This window comes from Macrobrachium nipponense, chromosome 14 (assembly GCF_015104395.2).
Source record: "Macrobrachium nipponense isolate FS-2020 chromosome 14, ASM1510439v2, whole genome shotgun sequence".
Classification (NCBI taxonomy): Eukaryota; Metazoa; Arthropoda; class Malacostraca; order Decapoda; family Palaemonidae; genus Macrobrachium; species Macrobrachium nipponense.
Genome location: NC_087207.1, coordinates 58,689,446 through 58,707,817, shown reverse-complemented (window position 1 = coordinate 58,707,817; position 18,372 = coordinate 58,689,446). Strand labels below are relative to the sequence as shown.

Genomic DNA, 18,372 nt, shown 5'->3' with positions numbered 1-18,372 from the left:
AAATCCTATATTGCCAGAAACCATCATGGTGCTATTCTCAAGTAACCTAGCCCAGAATTGTACCCAACGTCACTTCACCCTACCTCACACTTGAAGAATGGGAAACTCCCCCCTTTCCCCTTCCAGATATGATGAAGTACTAATGCCTCGCTCTAGCCAACTGAAGCTTGAACCCTCTATGTTAGGTTCGTGACTTCAATATAAAAACTAGACCAGTATGGAAGAGACCCATTTGCAGATTCCAAGTTAACCTAGCCAACAACCACTTGGACTAGTCAAAGTAGGTGTAGCCAATTAAGAATTGACTAACTTATTTTAAGTTGGCAAGACCAGGTTGACCCTGGCTTGATTAGGTTAGGCTATGTTACCCGTTCCAATTAGGCTAGGACCCTGGTTTGGTTAGGTTAGGCTATGTTAACTCTTCCAATTAGGCTAAGACCCTGGTTTGATTAGGTTAGGCTATGTTAAAACTTCCAATTAGGCTAGGCTAACTCCTCCATCACTTAGGGTAGATTAAGTCCATCCGAGATGTACACTTAACTAGGCTAGGCTAGTTTAGACTACCTTAATCTAGAAACTAAATGACTTAGGTTAGGGTAAAGGCGTTCTAGAAAATTTGGGCTATCCATGCTAGGCTACAACCACAACCTTCTAGGCTGAGGTGGTAAAAGTGTTTCGAATGGGTAAGGCACTAGTCTATGCTCAGCTATACTTATAACCTTACTAATTCGTCCAACCTAAGATAGTACGGGCATGTTCAAGCAACCGGATCATGTTAAGTCACCAACCCACTGTTAGGCTAAGTTGACATGTATGTCGGAACCACCTAACCTATGAGTTAGGCTAAGCGGACCAGGCTAAGATAAGAATTGTACCACTCAGACTAATCTAAGATAGTAAATGCAGGTTTGAAAGCCAAACCGCAACCATTAGTTGGTCCAAGCCAGCACATGCATAAGATCTACTATTCAGATTAACTAAGATAGTAGCAGTAGACTCGAACTGGCTGGAATAGGCTACGAATATAACCACTTGTTAGGCTAAAAGGTATGACCCAATTATCCTGGCTATAGCATCTTAGGTTACAAGTGCCCTACTTAGGCTTGGCTACCTTATGTGACAAAAGGATGACATTCACTTCTTTCTTGAGTTCCCATTTGATTTCATTAAGAAGAATGGTTCTACAGTACTTTCAAGGAACCAAGCTTTCGATTTAACTTTAACTACTTGTGTAAGAGTCGAAGCGTTTGGTCAATATTCTTATAGGAAGAAACCAGCTTATACCAACAAGTATATATAAAATATGGGAATTCTCTCCTTACGTGTAAAGGTTTGAAGTTTTCTGGAGTCAACCCAAAGTATGCTACTTCCCACCATTCAGGTTGCATATGATTACTAAGAGGAATCCATATCCTTCTATCAATGCGTGCATTTTACGTGTTGTAAAATGGACTCAACATGACTAGAACAAGGTAATTCATACACTTTCGTATCCTTTTTCAAACCAAACACCATGTCAATCCCCGGGGGAAGCATGCTGGCTCCCCGAAAGGTTATGGAATTGGTCTTCTCTTCCCTCCGGTTCTAACGCACTGTGTTCAGCCACAGGAGACGTTAACTCACTCCTAACCCCTGACAAATGTCCGGGTGCGTCATGGCCGTCCGACCATACGGCCACGGCACCTTTGATCTTTAATGGCCACTGATGGCTCGATCTCGAATAGTCAGTAGGCTCTGAGAAGGTATCTACTATTTGCATATGTCATGGCCTTCCGACCATACGGCCACTGCACCTATGATCTTTAATGGCCACTGATGGCTCAATCCCGAATAGTCAGTAGGATTTGAGAAGGTATCTATTAGCATGCGTCATGGTCGTCCAACCATACGGCCTCGGCACCTTTGATCCTTAAAGGCCGTTAATGGCTTGATCATGAAAATATTATAGTCAGTAGGATTTGAGAAGGTATCTGTTTGCAACCCTATTTACAAATATGAGAGCTATTTTATCATATTCTATTACTCTGACAGCTAGAGTCCATGGAAAACGTTTGTAAAAGCATCGGCATATGTATCAAGTTAAGACACGGCATTGTAGTCTCTCTTAGAATCTTTGTGGTCACCACTGGCAACTCCACGTCGGCCGCTAGCCCATCGACAGTCGACGCTTTCGCTCGTTTGGACTCTTGTAAACGGCTTCGTCCGATTGCTTTGAGCTTACCAGCCACTGACTTCTTGATCTTCTTGCTGATTGGGCTGTGACAGTCCTAGTTCAAAGATGAAGAAGAATTTACTCTTCTCCTCTTGTCCTGAGGATCAGTCCCGAAATCCTGTATCCTCCAACGCTTGACTGGTACACTCAGTGATGCCATCGAACTTAGCTATGACATCATCTAGAGAAGACAACGAAGAAGGTGGTGAATCACGCCTTTTCTTCTTGTCTTACTTAGCCATTTTCACCTCTAGATCCTGTTTACTCTTCATTACTGTGTGTACCAATGAGTCAAAAAGCGTATTAGGTTCCGGAGGCAGCAAAGTAAATCGAGAATCAGTAGGCTGTGACGTCATGACTACCGCCATTACAAGCGGTCTTGGGTATGACGTCAACACGCTTGATGGAAGCGTGAGGCTGTTTATGGTACTCTTGCAGCCAAGATTAAGAGACCCAACCTTCTGTGGCATTTCTACTTTACAAGGATGTGACAGTCCTGGCTCGAAGATGAAGAAGAAATTATTTTTCTCCTCTTGGCACGAGGATCAGTCACGAAGTCCCTGATTCTAGCCTTTTCCAACTCTTCACAGCAGCCACAGTAAACTAACTTTCCATCATTCACTTGTTCAACAATTACAACTACTTCTTGTGCTTTCATATAATAGGGATGTAACAATCCTGGCTCGAGGATAGAGAAGAAACTTCTCCTCTTGGCTCAAGGATCAGCTACGAAGTCCCTATTATTTCCAGGATTGGCAGGAGAACGCACTGGCATTAAAGCCAGTCACCTAAGCTTGACGCCTAAGCGGAAGGATACAGAGGAAAGACTTGTCTTTTCCATTATGTGAGTTATATCTCCTTACACTTGTAATTTCTCTCAAAAACAATGTGCATTAAAAACCTCCCATCCGAAAGCATAGTTGTAAAGTACTCTTCTACCTCAAAATGAAAATAGAAGCATGCCTTTGTGTAGGCCGCAGCTGTGAAAAGACATCATGACAGTCGCCATGTTTATGACGTCACTGAGTAACTCGAATGCGAAACTAGCACCCTACAAGAAGTGCAAGGCTGTTGGTGTTATTCTCGTAGTCATAGCAACCTGACATTAAAGGCTGTCTTGTTGCCCTATCTGCTTCTTTACAGATGGCGACGCATCCGACCGCCATCCAGTGCCTGTCAGGATAAAAGGGACATCCATCACGTGGGATCCTGGATGGCAACACGACGTTAAACATCAAACCAGCTGTCCTTTTGGGTTGGTTCTCCTGATAAGCCTAACGCGGACCGCACACCTGCATCCTCTCTACCCACATATCTGGAACGAAAACAAGATGGCAATGCACGCCTCTCCCCGCAGGGAAAGGAGCACAATTAGTCATAATTACTTCCCAAAGCACATCCAGATACATCAAAGCTTTGGATTACAGGCAATCCATATGAATATGCAATATTCCCAAGCACAGGTAACGAATCAACCGTACCTTAAGAGTTTCTTCACCTATGACTTACTATACGAAGAGTATTTCGATGGTTTCCATCGACGTCGAAACCGCCGAAGAAAATAACAGGGCGTATAACTGCTTCTTGTGATATCCAGGAAGTCTCGCAGCATGAGAAAGCTTCATGTTCACATACCCGGGAATTCTAAACAACAAATTGAAAACAACAGGGGGCAAACTAAACCGGCTTTAAAAGGACGGAGTAAACCTCGTCCTCACTTAAAGGCGGTAAGACGATAACTGACGGGGTCACGAGTTAATGAGGGGTATGTGGGTGGCCCCACATGTCTCGTGACCATGCACAGATGCCAATAGTCCCTTGCATACACAATTATTTTAAACTTTACCGGTTTCCAGCTGGCGCTGAGTATCTATCCTAATGTTAAGACCGAAGGTTTGTTTTATATATGAACAAAACATTTTTTAAAATCAGAGGAAACCATATCATATATGTGCTTTTCAAAAGTGAGGGAGTAGAATAGGAGTGCAGCCTGTACTCACAAGTGCACGCACAAACCCAGGTCAGCACTGTTGGAGACCATAGGCTGGTCACTACGATGGTTACAGTGCCACCAAGACCAAATACAGCTGGGCACCTGCTCAAGTCTCTTAAACCTTTTCTTCATTATTTTTATTCAAATCCATGTTGAACAAAAGCACAAAATCCAATACAAGCAGTAAAATAAAAATAAAAAATTTTCAACTTGGCAGTAGCAAAACATCCTCACCTGTTAACTACCTTGTTACAAGGTTTAATGACTGAATCCACCTCACACTGAAGGACTCCAACATAAAAGGTAATGGTTTGTATTCAAAGGAACAACTAAATATCTTGCATGACTAATGATCCTGTATTTATTTTTCAAAAGGCAGTAACAATATGCAACCATATCAATTTATGAATCATCCTTATGTAGTATGTACAGTCAAACCCTTGTGTTCACAGGGGAGGTGTATCACTAGCCCCCCAGGCTATGATCCTCGAATACTTAAAACCCCTCTAAAAACACTTAGAAATGCCTATTTTGATAGTTCAAACACAAAAAAGATCTCTCTAAAATTGCGCATACTTTAGTATTTTAATACGTAGTTTTATCAGAAAAACCCCATTTAGTCATGAAAAGATATGCAAATACAGTATAATTAGTGAACATTTCTCAGTGAAAAATACCACAAACAGGAGAATTTTGTGCATAATGTACATATATGTTCTATAAAAAAATACCCTACAGATATCCGTGAATCAGTGAGTCCATGAATAGGAGGGGGTTAACTGTACTTCTTCCGCAGTCACTGGCTGACTTGAGACTTAAAAATGTTAGGGCTTTAAATTATCAATAGAAGTAACAAAAATGCTAATCTCTACAAATATTATAAATAAAAAAATGTTCTAAAAGAATATTTATGAATAAACCAGTGCCACTGATTATTACTTCTGTGAACAATTTTTTTCATATCAATGCTGATAATGATGTTCAGTCTCTAACAGAACTGGAATATCAGTGTACTACATGAAAAAAATATATACTACAGGTACATACTGCAGCAGTTCCATTCTGATCCTCTGTTTGTTCTGCAGACTCGGGGGGCGGAGTCCCCTGGCGACTTCGATTTGATTCAGCATCACTATCCCTTTGTAGAGACTTCTTGGATTTATTCTTGGAAATAATAAAGTTCAATTACTAAATGTAAGTTATAGCATAGACTGTACTGTATAAATAACAGCAGAAATTATGTGTACGTATCTGTAAAGTTCAATTACTAAATGTAAGTTATAGCAGTAGACTGTACTGTATAAACAACAAAAGAAATTATGTGTATCTGTAAAACTATTCAACCCCAGCCCCTATTTCTAACTTTTGTAAGACAAGTCCCAATTGAATGTTTAATAATTTTACAAAATTAGTACAAGGTTTACATTCAAATTCAAGTAGTCATACTACCTCTACTCCTGAGTCACTATCACTGCCACTTAACATTGCATTCTTTTTACGCTTAGTTAGGTTTTTCTTGCGCTTAGGAGAATCATCATCAGAGTCACTAAGAACAGCACCACCACCACTTTCACTGCCGCTTCCAGCAGATTTCTTCTTACGTTTAACCTGAAAGAATTCATGAAAACAGCTAAGCAGTGCTACCAAAATATAACTACAAAAATATTTCATCTCATACCTACACAGTCTACATATTTCTGAGCATCTATAACCAAAATCCATGGCAAAAACAAGCCACCAACCTTTTTTCGAACTGCTACATCTGAGTCTGAACCTGAACCTGACATTTTTCGTTTTTTCTCTGAGGCACTATCTGAACCAGATTTAGAGCGAGAACGTGATCGACTGCTACCGCCACTCTTTGCACTGAAAATAAGGTATCCTTGTTAAACAAGTCACATAAATCTGGCAGTTAAGACACCAAAGACTAAAAATAAAGTTTAGAATACACCATTGTCTTCAACTGCGATGTTTTCTACCTTTTATTTCTTTATTTAAAGTCTCCTACCTTGAACACCCAACTTTTTAAACTGTACCTAATACGTACCAATTTCAATCTCATTTAAGAATGAATCCTTTAGTTAAGTTCCAAGAGTCTATAACAATCCTTTATCGGTCCCCTCAACTTACAACTGAAGTACAGCAATATAATAATAATAATTATTAATGAAAAAGCTTTTAATAAAATCTGTACAAAAAAATATGATTTTAATAAAATCTGTACAAAAAAATATGATATATGTCATCTCCGTACCTGCCACGACTTCTGGATCTGCTCCTTGATCTTGATTTTGATCTACTACCAGATCGACTGCGAGAACGACTACCAGAACCACTGCGGGACCCTGACCTGCTTCGACTTCGTGATGATTTACTACGAGAACTACGTGAACCACTCCTTGACCTTGAACGACTGCGAGACCCACTTCTTGACCTTGAACGACTTCTAGAACCACTCTTAGATCTTGACCTTGAACGACTCCGAGAGCCACTCTTTGACCTTGAACGGCTCCGGGAACCACTCTTAGATCTTGAACGGCTACGAGAACTACTCTTTGACCTTGAACGACTACGACTTCCAGAACCACTTCTTGACCTAGAGCGACTTCTTGAACCACTACGTGATCTTGACCTACTTCGAGATTTGCTTCTTGATCCACTACGACTCCGCGATCTGCTTGCAGATTTACTTCCTGCACGGCTTCCTGCTTCACTTCTTGATTTATTGGGAGATGATGTTTTACTACGTGCTGGACTTCCAGCTTTGCTTCCTTTATCCTTTTCCCCTTCAGAATCAGATGCCCCAAAAACCTCATCAGAAACCTTTTGCTTTTCTTCTGCATTATCTGGGCTTTTGGGAGGAGATTTGGACACAGCTTCTCTATGAGGAGCATCTTCATCATCACTATCATTAACTGATCGTCGCTCTTCTACTTCACTATCACTTCCACCAACAGACCTGACAGGAGATTATAAATCTGTCTCAATTTCTTAAAGCTGCCACACATTTAAAATTTGAGTCAGTTAAAGATTTAATGAGCTACAGGTATTCACATAACATTCAAACATACAGTATACTTTGTAAGTATTGTATATGTTAAGTATTCCCTTTAACATATTGTGAATATATATTACATAATACTCAAAATTATATCTATTAAACTGTACATGAATTTACAAATCATAACAAATATAATATCAAATACAAAACCATCCCCTTACCTTTTGTCAGCTTCATCATCACTATTGTTTCCCCCACTACTAACACTAGATCGACGAGAAGCCCGGGATGATGCCCTTGATCTCCTTGATGCTGCTGAACGTGCAGATGCCCTGGAGACCTGCGAACTCCTAGATACTTGAGATGTCCGTGAGGTTCGAGATACTTGCGATGTTCTTGATGCTACTGACTTTACAGACTCATTATCAGACTCTACTTCACTAGCCTCTCCAGCTGGACTAGATCCTCCATCTGAAAGATTTAAGATAAATACAATTGTATTATATTTTTATGACAATAAAACCTGAAGAACAAACCATTCTCCTTGTCCAAAACACCAAGAGCTACCTAAGACCACAGCAACCTGAACAAGTCCCACTTTAAAAGCACAGCCAAAGGTGAGTTCAATGGTTCAACAGATGAGAACAGGTTCACTGAAATTACAAATGAGCTCAATGATCTCCTGAAAGTGACATTTCAATTCTGCCTGCTGTTATGATGAAGCAGGACCCTTCAGTCCGTCCTGATCCCTGGCAGCTCAAGGTGGACCAGCCCTACCTACTATAAAAGTAAGACCCAGAGGTGGACCAATACCATCAATTCCCCATGCCAAGAAAAAGTGCTCAGAAGAAGAGGAGAAAGAGATTAAGCTCAAAAAGGAGGAAAGTGCTTACACATCCTCTCCTCTACTATGAAACTTAAAAAAAAAAATTATTTCCATATAATGGGTAATACGTAATTGATGGCAAAATCAATTTTCACTCTGAACCATAATCTTATTCCAGAGAAGAAAATGTGATTTTAATATGTTTTAGTGTGATTTGAACATTTTTGACATTCCTTTTGCTAGCAAATTAGTACTGGTTAAGAAAAAGGCACAGTATACAACAAAGTTTCAAGTGAATAAATATATTAAAAGAAGAAAATAAATGTGTCCGTGAATTGCGATGTATCAGCTTTCCTAGCTTGGAGACAGAAACAACCTAGTGATAGCCTGCCTCGAAGAAAGAAATGCTGAGTGTGCATTTGTGAGGTCGAAGCCTCTACAGCCAGTTGCTAAGGGGCTCTAAGGTGTGGCTAAGGATTGTGCGTTTGTGCATGTAATGGTGGGCGCGATCACCCGATACCTTTAGTGAAAAAGTCACACACTCCGGAGCAAGGCAAGAGACACTTCGGAGGACATCAGGTGCTGGTACAAACCCATCAAAGAGATGGGTCCCATGTCATTATTCTAGAGATGGGATTCTCTAAGACAACTATCAAAATGTAGTGGTTGACAATTTGAGAGTTTGGGATGATTACTTAGACTAATTCAGGAGAGTAGAATGATAATTTACAGTTCTTTTGTGGGTCAGACTTAGTTCTTAAATATGACCTTTTTTAGTCACTTTGTTCCATTTTATGTTCATCTAGTTTGGGAAATAAATAGCATATTTTTGTATTTATGTGAACTCATTAGCCTAGTTTGATATTGCTTGCAGAGAGAGGCCGGCCAGCTACTGAAAGGTAAGAGTTGCCACTTGTGTAGTTTTGATAAGGGTAATAAATATAACGCAGGAGCTTTTGACCTTCACTAGGTCCTCTTCAGCTGTAGATTACCTGTCAGACATCATATTAACTGCCCTGTGAAAATCTCTTTAGAGGTGAAGGGTTTGTTTCCTTGGAAAGTATCCAACTACCTGATGAGATCTCTCTCTTTTATTCTTTTTCTATTGATATGCATCACACCTTGTCAAAACTAATTTGATGATCCAGATCAAGACAATGGTTGGCAATGGCACTGATCCTGGCACAGGTCCTACATGTATTTATGCTTAGCTAATCTGATTGAGCAGTCTCCTCCAGCCTCCCCATTATAGACTTGGGCACAACCTTTAGTTACTCTTATCAAGAACACAATTATCAAGATTATGAGGTTTGACAAGGGAGGATCATTTGTCAACATGGATAAAGCTGAATATCTTTTAAAAGCATATAAGTTGTTAGCTGACAAAAATAGTTTTTTTTTAATTAATATCATAATTTTTTAAAGTAAATTGTATTTTTCCTAACTATACAAACCTGAGGTCCTTTATATATTAGGAATTACTTTCAGTGTAGGCTGGAATGGAATACAGCCATAAATTCTTGACCAAGGTGGTTAAGCAGTAACTACCGTCTGGTAGGCGGGTAGGCCCAACTGCCCGATTGTAAACACTCCACTTTGCCTTTTGGCCCAGGCTTCAGATTGAGGGGTGGCGTGAAGCAGGCATTAATGTAAAGGACCTCAGGTTTGTAAGGTCAGAAAAAATACAATTTACTGTAAAAAATTGTGATTTGTTCCTACATGATATATATACAAATCCTTGGTCCTTCACATTAGGAAGACTCACTGATTGGTGGGAGGAATGTGAGTGAGCCTCTAGAACTGACTGGAATTCAGCACACCTGGGCTATTCCTCCAGGTAGTAAGAGCAAGGAGGAGTGCCCTGCCTCTGACAACTTGATCAGAGTGCAGGAGCTGCACGAACAAGAGTCAGACTTCTGGGCTTTTTTTAAATGAGTGACGAATCATAACTCAATCCAAAAAAGGGCTGAGAAGAATACTTACAGTCAGAGGCATTAATGCAAAGTTCAGGGAAGGATTTGCATTAGCCAAGCCTAAAAATGCATGTAGGACCAGTGCCAGTAGCAGTGCTTTCACCAACCACCATCTTGATATGAATCATCATATTTCTTTTTATGAAGTGAGATGAATATTACTGTACCAATACAAGAAGAATGGTAGAGGAAGCACTCATCAGGCAGTTCAATGCCTCCCAAGAAAACAAGGCCTTCATCTCCACTGGAATTTTCACAGACCAGTTACTAGGGAGAAACACCATCTTGGATCCATCGCACTCAGGTGGATCAGCCTTATTCACCATATTTAATTGGTGAAACAATAATACAATTACATATTTACACATACCATTTAAAAGATTGAAGTTTCATCAACATAATGTGGTATATGAAAGCGCCATATGAAATAAAATGAGCATGTGAGGTCTTCGTAAAATATGTTTTCAAGACAGTTTTTAAATCCAATACGGCGTCGACCACCTCCGGTCCCTTTCGTAACTCGCGTGGTCATCACGTCCTTCCCAGCGCTCATTTAAACAATATTAGCATATATATGTAACGTTTATTGATCTTCCGAAAGATTGCAGTTGTAATCAGCACAATAAAACAACATTTTGTTGCCTTTTATTAGTGAAAGTATGAAACTCCTTATTCCCTGGGTCATGGTCTGAACTGAAATTCATTTTTACCTTGTAATCGGTGGTTTTATCCTTACTGCCATCACAACTGAAACTCCACAATGCTTATTTGATTGTAATTATACACATTTTGGTCTTAATTCACTCCATAAACACAGCCGCGGGCAGCACACGACTACACTGTTTATGAAGTGCAAAGCTTTATTCCCCTAATTGTTTACTTTACTCATTATTTAGTTTAACTTTACTTTATGTTACTTCAAAATGTTTATTTTAATTCATGTCTATTATCCCTTTTTTGCAACCAAATTAACCTAAAAAAAAATAACAATTTGTCGGAAATTGTATTTTTCCTAACTATACAAACCTGAGGTCCTTTAACAACAGGAAGGTACTTAGCGGCAGCTGAACCGATCGTAAGCTTCGAACAAGGGGGTTCGGTAGTTAACTACTTGTCCGGCAGTTGGCGGTCAGCTCGACTGTGAGGAGAGGAGCCACTTTGCTTTAGGCCCAGGCAACGCAAAGTGAGGGGTGGCATGAGGTGGGACTATATGGAAAGGACCTCAGGTTTGTATAGTTAGGTAAAATACAATTTCCAACAAATTGTTATTTGTTCCGATACGTATACAAACCCTCGGTCCTTTAACAATAGGAAGACTCACTTCTTGGTGGGTGGAATCTGAGTCTTATGAACAGACTGGTGTTCGTCCTGCCTTGGTTCCCTCCCTGGTCGTAAGAGCAAAGGGAGGGATCCTAGCCTCTGCCCAGCTGATCATGGTGTGTACCGCAGGATCAGTGGTCAGACTTCTGGACCAAATTTATAGGAGGGAGGCAAGTGTACCTCTTATAAATAGCAAAAGGCAAGAACTAGTTCCTACTTCAAGAGCCAAAATGAAGTCATGGGTTTGTCTCTTGTTGGCTTCCACTCCCCCCCTTGTTGGGGAGTGGCGGATAAACACTCCTATCCCTAATGAAAGGGATAGGATGGAGCTCAGTTGTGTAGCTTACCTGCATCAGCCTCCTGTTCAGCGTAGTGACGACCGCGGCCCTCTGCCCACAGGTAGAGGAGAAGAACGAAAGAGTAAGAGAAGCCAGTCCCACTCTCTTTCACTCGTCCATTCATGCAGTCACACAAGGATGCGATGCTGTTCTGTCCGCTCCGGTGCTGGGTAGACTACACAACTTGTTGAGCAGCCACCACGGGTCCCAAGGAAGAAGTGTCCAAGGACCTGTGGGTAATATCCCGAAGGTAGAATAAAGTGAAGGTGGTCTAGTTGGCCCAAACCCCTGCCTTCAGAACCTGCGCCAGGGAGAAGTTCTTGTAGAACGCAAGGGTTGGACTAATACCTCTGACTTCGTGGGCTCTCGGACGAAGGGTATGGGTGTCGTCACTACCATCCGTGTCGTACGCCCTCCTGATCACCTCACGCAGCCAGAAAGAAAGAGTGTTCTTGGAAACTTCTTTCTTGGTAACCCCGGTGCTAACGAAGAGGCGTCGACACTCAGGCCTGAGGTGTCAAGTTCTCTTCAGATAGCACCGTAGCGCCCTCACTGGACAAAGCTGCATCTCATCCGCGTCATTATCGGTGAAATCCTTCAGGGAGGGGATCGTAAAAGACTCGAACCCGCCGTCAGGGACCGAAGGATTCTGAGTCTTCGCTACAAAGTTCGGGACAAAATTGAGCATCACGGATCCCCATCCCCTGGAATGCTTGACGTCGAAGAAAAGACCATGAAGTTCCCCTACTCTCTTCGCCGAGGCCAGGCCCAGCAGGAAGAGGGTCTTGAGGGTCAGATCCCTCTGACGACTCTCAAAGTGGCTCCAAGGGTCTGCGAGTCAAACTCTTAAGGACGAGAATCACATCCCACCCCGGGGGCCAAGTTCCCTGGGTGGGCAAGACTTCTTGAAGCCCTTCATCAGGAGGGAGATCTCGAAAGAAGAGGAGATATCCACACTTCGCAGTTTAAGGACTAGGGCCAGGGCAGCTCTGTATCCTTTAACTGCAGAGATGGAGAGGAGCTTCTGTCGGTGAAGGAAAATGAGGAAATCCGCTACCTGCTGAATAGTGGCTCTGAGAGAAGAGACACCCCGTCCACGACACCAACCACAGAAGACGGACCACTTTCCTTGGTAGTATACAGCTGCAGAGGACTGTCTGAGGTACCCAACCATCTCTGTTGCTGAACTGCGAGAAAAGCCTCTCACTCGCAAGAGATGGTGGATAACAGCCAGCCTTGAAGACACAGGGACTCGACCGACTGGTGGTACCGTTCTACGTGTGGCTGGGACAGGAGGTTGTGCCAGGGGGGAATTTCTCTCGGTGCTTCGCCGAGCAGAGCCAGCAGGCCCGGGTACCGAATGGCTTGAGGCCACTTGGGCACCACCAGGATCATCCGAAGATTCGAGGTGACCAGCGCCCTGCGAATCAGACAAAACGGGGAAAGGTATACACGAAGAGGTTGTCCCACGGGTGTTGAAGAGCGTCCTCTGCAGCTGCCCATGGGTCCCGCACAACCAAGTAGAAAACCTGGAGTTTTCTGTTGTGCCGGGTGGCAAACAGATCTACGACTGAGTGTCCCACCAGACGATCTTGGAACTCTTGGAGAGCGAGGAACACTGCCTTGAGCTCCAGGACGTTGATGTGAGGTGCCTGTCGTGATGGTTCCACACACCCGCAGCCAGCAACTCCTCCAGGTGTGCGCCCCATCACTCGGTCGATGCATCTGAAAACAGCAACATCTCTGGGGGGGGGAGGGGTGTGCGAAGAGGCACTCCTCTTACGAGGTTCCCGTCGTCCAGCCACCAGGCTAGGTCCTGCCTCACCTCCTCCGTGAGGGACGCGGGGAAGAAAGGTGGGTCTCTTGCCTGTGACCAACACTCCTTTAGTCTCCATTGAAGAGACCGCAGGTGAAGACGCCCATGAGGGACTAGCTTCTCAAGAGATGACAGGTGACCGATCACGACCTGCCACTGCTGAGCTGGCTGCTCCTGTAGGGACAGGAACCGTCCTGCTGCCTCCCTGAACCTGCTGATCCGCAAATCCGCGGGGAAGACTCGCCCTGCTACCGTATCGATCAGCATGCCCAGGTACTTCATCCTCTGCTTGGGCTCGAGATCTGACTTCTCGTAATTCACTACCATCCCCAGATCATGGCAGAATTCGAGGAGTCGATCTCTGTCCTGTAGCAACTGTGAGCGGGAGCTTGCCAGGACTAACCAATCGTCGAGATACTTCAGAAGACGTATCCCTACTGAGTGGGCCCAAGCAGACACCAGCGTGGACACTCGCGTGAACACCTGTGGGGCGGTTGAGAGACCGAAACAAAGTGCCCTGAATTGGTACACCGTCCCGTCGAGGATGAAGCGGAGGTACTTCCTGGAGGATTGATGGATGGGTATCTGGAAATACACGTCCTTCAGATCCACAGAAAGCATGAAGTCGTTCTCCCTGATGCAAGCACTGATCGTGCTGTTTCCATCGTGAACCAAGTCTGGCAAACGAAACAGTTCAAGGTAGAGAGATCTATCACCGGGCGCCAACCCCAAAGGACTTCTCCACCAGGAAAAGTCGACTGTAGAAGCCCGGTGACTGATCCCATATGATCTCCACAGCACGTTTGCTCAGCATGGCTTCTACTTCTTGCCGAAGCGCCACATCCTTGGCCGAAACAGGTACGTACATCTGATGATGGACCGGGTTGGAGGTGAGGGGTGGCTGAGACTCGAAGGGTAGTAAATATCCCTCCCGAAGGACGTTCGCTATCCAGGTCTCTGCTCCGTAGTGCTGCCATGTTGCCCAATGGCTCGCCAGGCAACCCCCCCTTTCCGGCAGCAGGTGAGGGGGAACGCCGTCCCTAGCGTTTCCCTCCTCTCTTCGACTTCTTCTTCCCGGTTCCTCCTCGAGAGAAGGAGGGCTGATTACGGTCACTCCTTACAGTCAAAGTCGAAGGCAGAGCCTTTCCTCTCGGCTTCAACGAAGCGATCGTCTTAGCCGCAGAGGAAGCGCAAACTAAACTCTTCGCCTTAGCCGCAGTCGTTCGAGGTTGCCCAGCCACCTTCGAGACTACCTGGTGGACTAAACGGTCACTTTCATCAGTGCGCCGTTGTTCCACCGCAGCGTCCACCATCTCTCTGGGGAAGAGAGAGGCCGCCTCTCGCCCGGCCGCCCTGGTCACTCGAGTGAGGACAGCATCCCTACACCTCAGAACCAGGTTGGCCCACAGGTTAGCTGTTTGGTGGGCCAGGTAGGAGATAGCCCTACCTCCAGACTGGCAGCCTCACGAAAGCCGGGTCCCCTTCAGGAGTAATGTTTCCCGAGGAGGCCGCAGCTTTAGACAATGTGAGGGACCACAGGTCGATCTAGGAGACTGCTTGGAATGCTGCCATAGTGGTAGATTCCAAGGCAAGTGCCTCTTGCTGCGAGAACCAGAGGTTCTCCGACAGGAGTTAGCCTGGCTAGCTCCGGGTTAACCTGTTTAGGCGGCAGAGGGTCCTCCGATGGCACATAAAAGCACCTCTGTTGCGGTAGAGGTGGGGGAAGGAGCTTGGACAACCTGCTGGACCGAAGCGAACCCTCCTGTCCGGAGACGTGAGCACACTGTCAGCCAAGGCTGATTGCGGCGGACCCCCCCATCGTCCTGGGTTCCTTTTTGGGTCCCCAGAACGACTCCAAACCCTATGCAGGCTCAGATGGTGGGAGCGGCGATCCTTCCACGAGGTCATTGTGCTGACGAATCAGCGCAATAACTTCGGCGAACGACCTCTGGATCTCGGGAGTGACTGCGTCCTACGGAGATGGACCGTCAAGCCCGTCCAGCAAGAACACCTCCCAAGACCCTCCTCCTTCCACAGGAGGAACCACAACAGACCCCTCATGGTCTCCTCCTGCCACTTGCACGTACGATCTGGTCGGTCCTAAGACCGTGCCAGGTTCGTAGGGCGTCGTGGCGGGATCGCGAGGAGCACGCCCCTCGCGATCACTCTTAATCGCCTCGCTTTTCCCGGTGTAGCCCAAGGAAGTTGAAGGGATAGGAGAGGAAGACCTGACGCTCCCCCACTCACCCACTGGCAGAACCGGTGTGCTGGGGGGAGGGGGGGGGCGTGCTGCAGGCCTGGTCAAGCGGTTCTCCCGGGGGAGAGCGGCTGGACCGAGAACAGCGGTGACGGTCCCGAGCATCAGAAGAGCTGCTGCTGGTCCCCCTCTCCACCCAGTCCCGGTAGGAGCGGCGGTCAGGGGACCAGCAGAGTCCACTGTCGCGGTGGGAGCGAGGCCTGTCCTCACAGCACATCACGCCGCTTGGACCAGCCGAGGCTGGTTCAGGCGACCGAGGGGACCGCTTCCTCGGCTCAGCCCGTGGCCGGTTTGGGACCATCGCATCAACCCTGGGTACCAGCGGATCGCCACGAGAGCGATCGCTGGCCTGGTGGGAGACACCTGGGCGAGTCCCGCCAGTCTTTCGCTCCGTGCCTGGATCCTGGCGCCGAGCGGACTCGGTTGCCTGGGTCTTGGCGGTACCTCTGGCGCCAGGCGAGGAGGTACGGTGTTAGCAGTCGAAGGGGAAGCGGCGACAGACGACGATGAAGAAGACAATGAAGACGACAACGACACCTTCCTCCTCCTCTTCTTCGTCAGCTTCCTCAGGGCCACTGTCAGGTCTTCCATCCAGGTTGTGCCAAGGGGGAATCTCTCTCGGTGCTTCTGCAAGCAGAGCCAGCAGGTCCAGGTACCAAATGGCCTGGGGCCATTTGGGAGCCACCAGAATCATCCTGAGATTCGGGGTGGCCAGCACTCGACTGATCACCTTGCGAATCAGGCAGAATGGGGGAAAGGCGTATGCGAAGAGGTTGTCCCATGGGTGTTGAAGAGAGTCCTCTGCAGCTGCCCATGGGTCCGGCATGGCTGAAAAGAAAACCTCAAGTTTCCTGTTGTGCCGGATGGCGAACAGATCCACTACTGGATGCCCCCACAGGTTGAAGAGCCTTTCCGCCACGTCTGGGTATAGGGACCATTCGGTCCCTATCACCTGATCTCGACGGCTGAGCTTGTCTGCTACTACATTCCTCTTGCCTGGAATGTAGCGGGCTGACAGCTCTACACCACGTGCGGCAAATAAACCAGATGAGGAGGGGCGGCATACCCTGGAGTAGACAGGGTGGTAGTAGTTGTGGTCACCGTCCCACGGGTGACCACACCAGACCCCGCCAGATGATGAAGCAGCCCCTGGACACTCAGCACGCCCTGTAGTCCCAAAGACGCCCACACCTGACCAAGGTCATCCCTCACGGCAGAAGCACCTGTGGAAGCAAGAGTCGGGTAAGAGGGAGGGATTCCCCCTCGTGTGGGGGGGGGGACCCCACCCCGAACAAACGGAAGCCCCCGAATACAGCTGTACGTCGAGGTACCGAGCACCCTCCTCTACGCTCGACGGATCGGGCGAAGAGAAGGACCTGGATACCCACCCCACCCAAAGGGGAAGGTGCCATACGCGGGAGCTGAGCGGGGGCCAAGAAAGAAGACAAAGTGTCTGTTACCAAGGGAGTCACGGGAGAGCTTTCCGACGATTCCTTGGCAGGCCTTCGCTTCTTCCTGCCCTCGTACAAGCCCCACTGCACCTCCGACCAATCAACACATACAACACAAGGCTCGGCGCGAGAGCACTCCCCCCCTCGACACCGAGCACAAAGGACATGAGGATCGATCTCAGGGAAGCTCCTAAAAATCCCACATTTACGTCCCTCCACCCCGGGGCACAGTCGCTGGGTAATGGAAGGGCACGGAGATTCCTTCAATCCTTGGTCCATTTCACTTATCAAGCAATAAATGTATATGAAAAAATGAAAAGAGTAGTACTTACAGTTCACTTTTACACACACAAGCAGTAAGAGATACGTAATACAAATATCCAGAAAGCACACAACGATGAAGCGGGCTGAGAGCGATGAAGAGCACGTCCACACACCAGCAGGCTGAAAGCAAGTGATTCTTCGCCTCCCAGTCGCGCGGCGTGCACACTGTCGGACAAGCAGTTAACTACCAAACTCCCTTCTTCGAAAGCTTACGACCATCCAGCTGCCGCTAGTTACCTTCCTATTGTAAAAGGACCGAAAGGTTTGTATCCCGTGTCAGAACAAACAACATTTTGTTGCCTATATTAGTGAGAGTATGAAACTTGTTATTCCCGGGGTCATGGTTTGAACTGAATTAATTTTTACCTTGTAATCGGCGGTTTTTATCCTTACTGCCATCACAACTGAAACTCCACAGTGCTTATTTGATTGTTATTATACACATTTTGGTCTCAATTCACTCCACATTGCACTTTAAACAAGTTGCTGTTCCTGGTTCCTAAGAGCGCGCCACAAACAGTTACGAACAGCAGACGACGACACTGCAAAGTTTTATTCCCTAAATTGTTTACTTTACTCGTTATTTAGTTCAACTTTACTTTGTTATTTAAAAATGTTAATTTAATTCATGTATATTATTCCTTTTTTGCAACCAAATTACCCCGAAAAATTACAGATATTTCTAAAGTATATACAATCCAATGTTTCTAACCTCGTCGTACATCTGGCTGCTGAAAACCATAGAGGATAAGTGGATTATATATTTTTTTTTTTGCTTTTTTTTGCTAGCACTTTTCATTAAGTCTATATTAGTATTTTGATTATTTTAAATAACTGTAAGCCAGAAATAAATGTAACCTT

The 18,372-nt window shown here is 45.6% G+C and overlaps 1 protein-coding gene across 2 annotated transcripts in view; it reads right to left on the bottom strand.

The window, feature by feature from the left end:
- LOC135226538 (protein IWS1 homolog A-like) overlaps positions 1–18,372 on the bottom strand; it is a 62,775-nt gene that overhangs the window by 19,201 nt on the left and 25,202 nt on the right. For both annotated transcript variants that reach the window (XM_064266193.1, XM_064266194.1), the window contains exons 2-6: positions 7,428–7,677; positions 6,460–7,164; positions 5,948–6,071; positions 5,655–5,813; positions 5,253–5,369 (exon numbers count right to left, since the gene is read on the bottom strand). In XM_064266193.1, the coding sequence (XP_064122263.1) occupies positions 5,253–5,369; positions 5,655–5,813; positions 5,948–6,071; positions 6,460–7,164; positions 7,428–7,677 (1,355 nt within the window). The remainder of the gene's footprint in view (positions 1–5,252; positions 5,370–5,654; positions 5,814–5,947; positions 6,072–6,459; positions 7,165–7,427; positions 7,678–18,372) is intronic.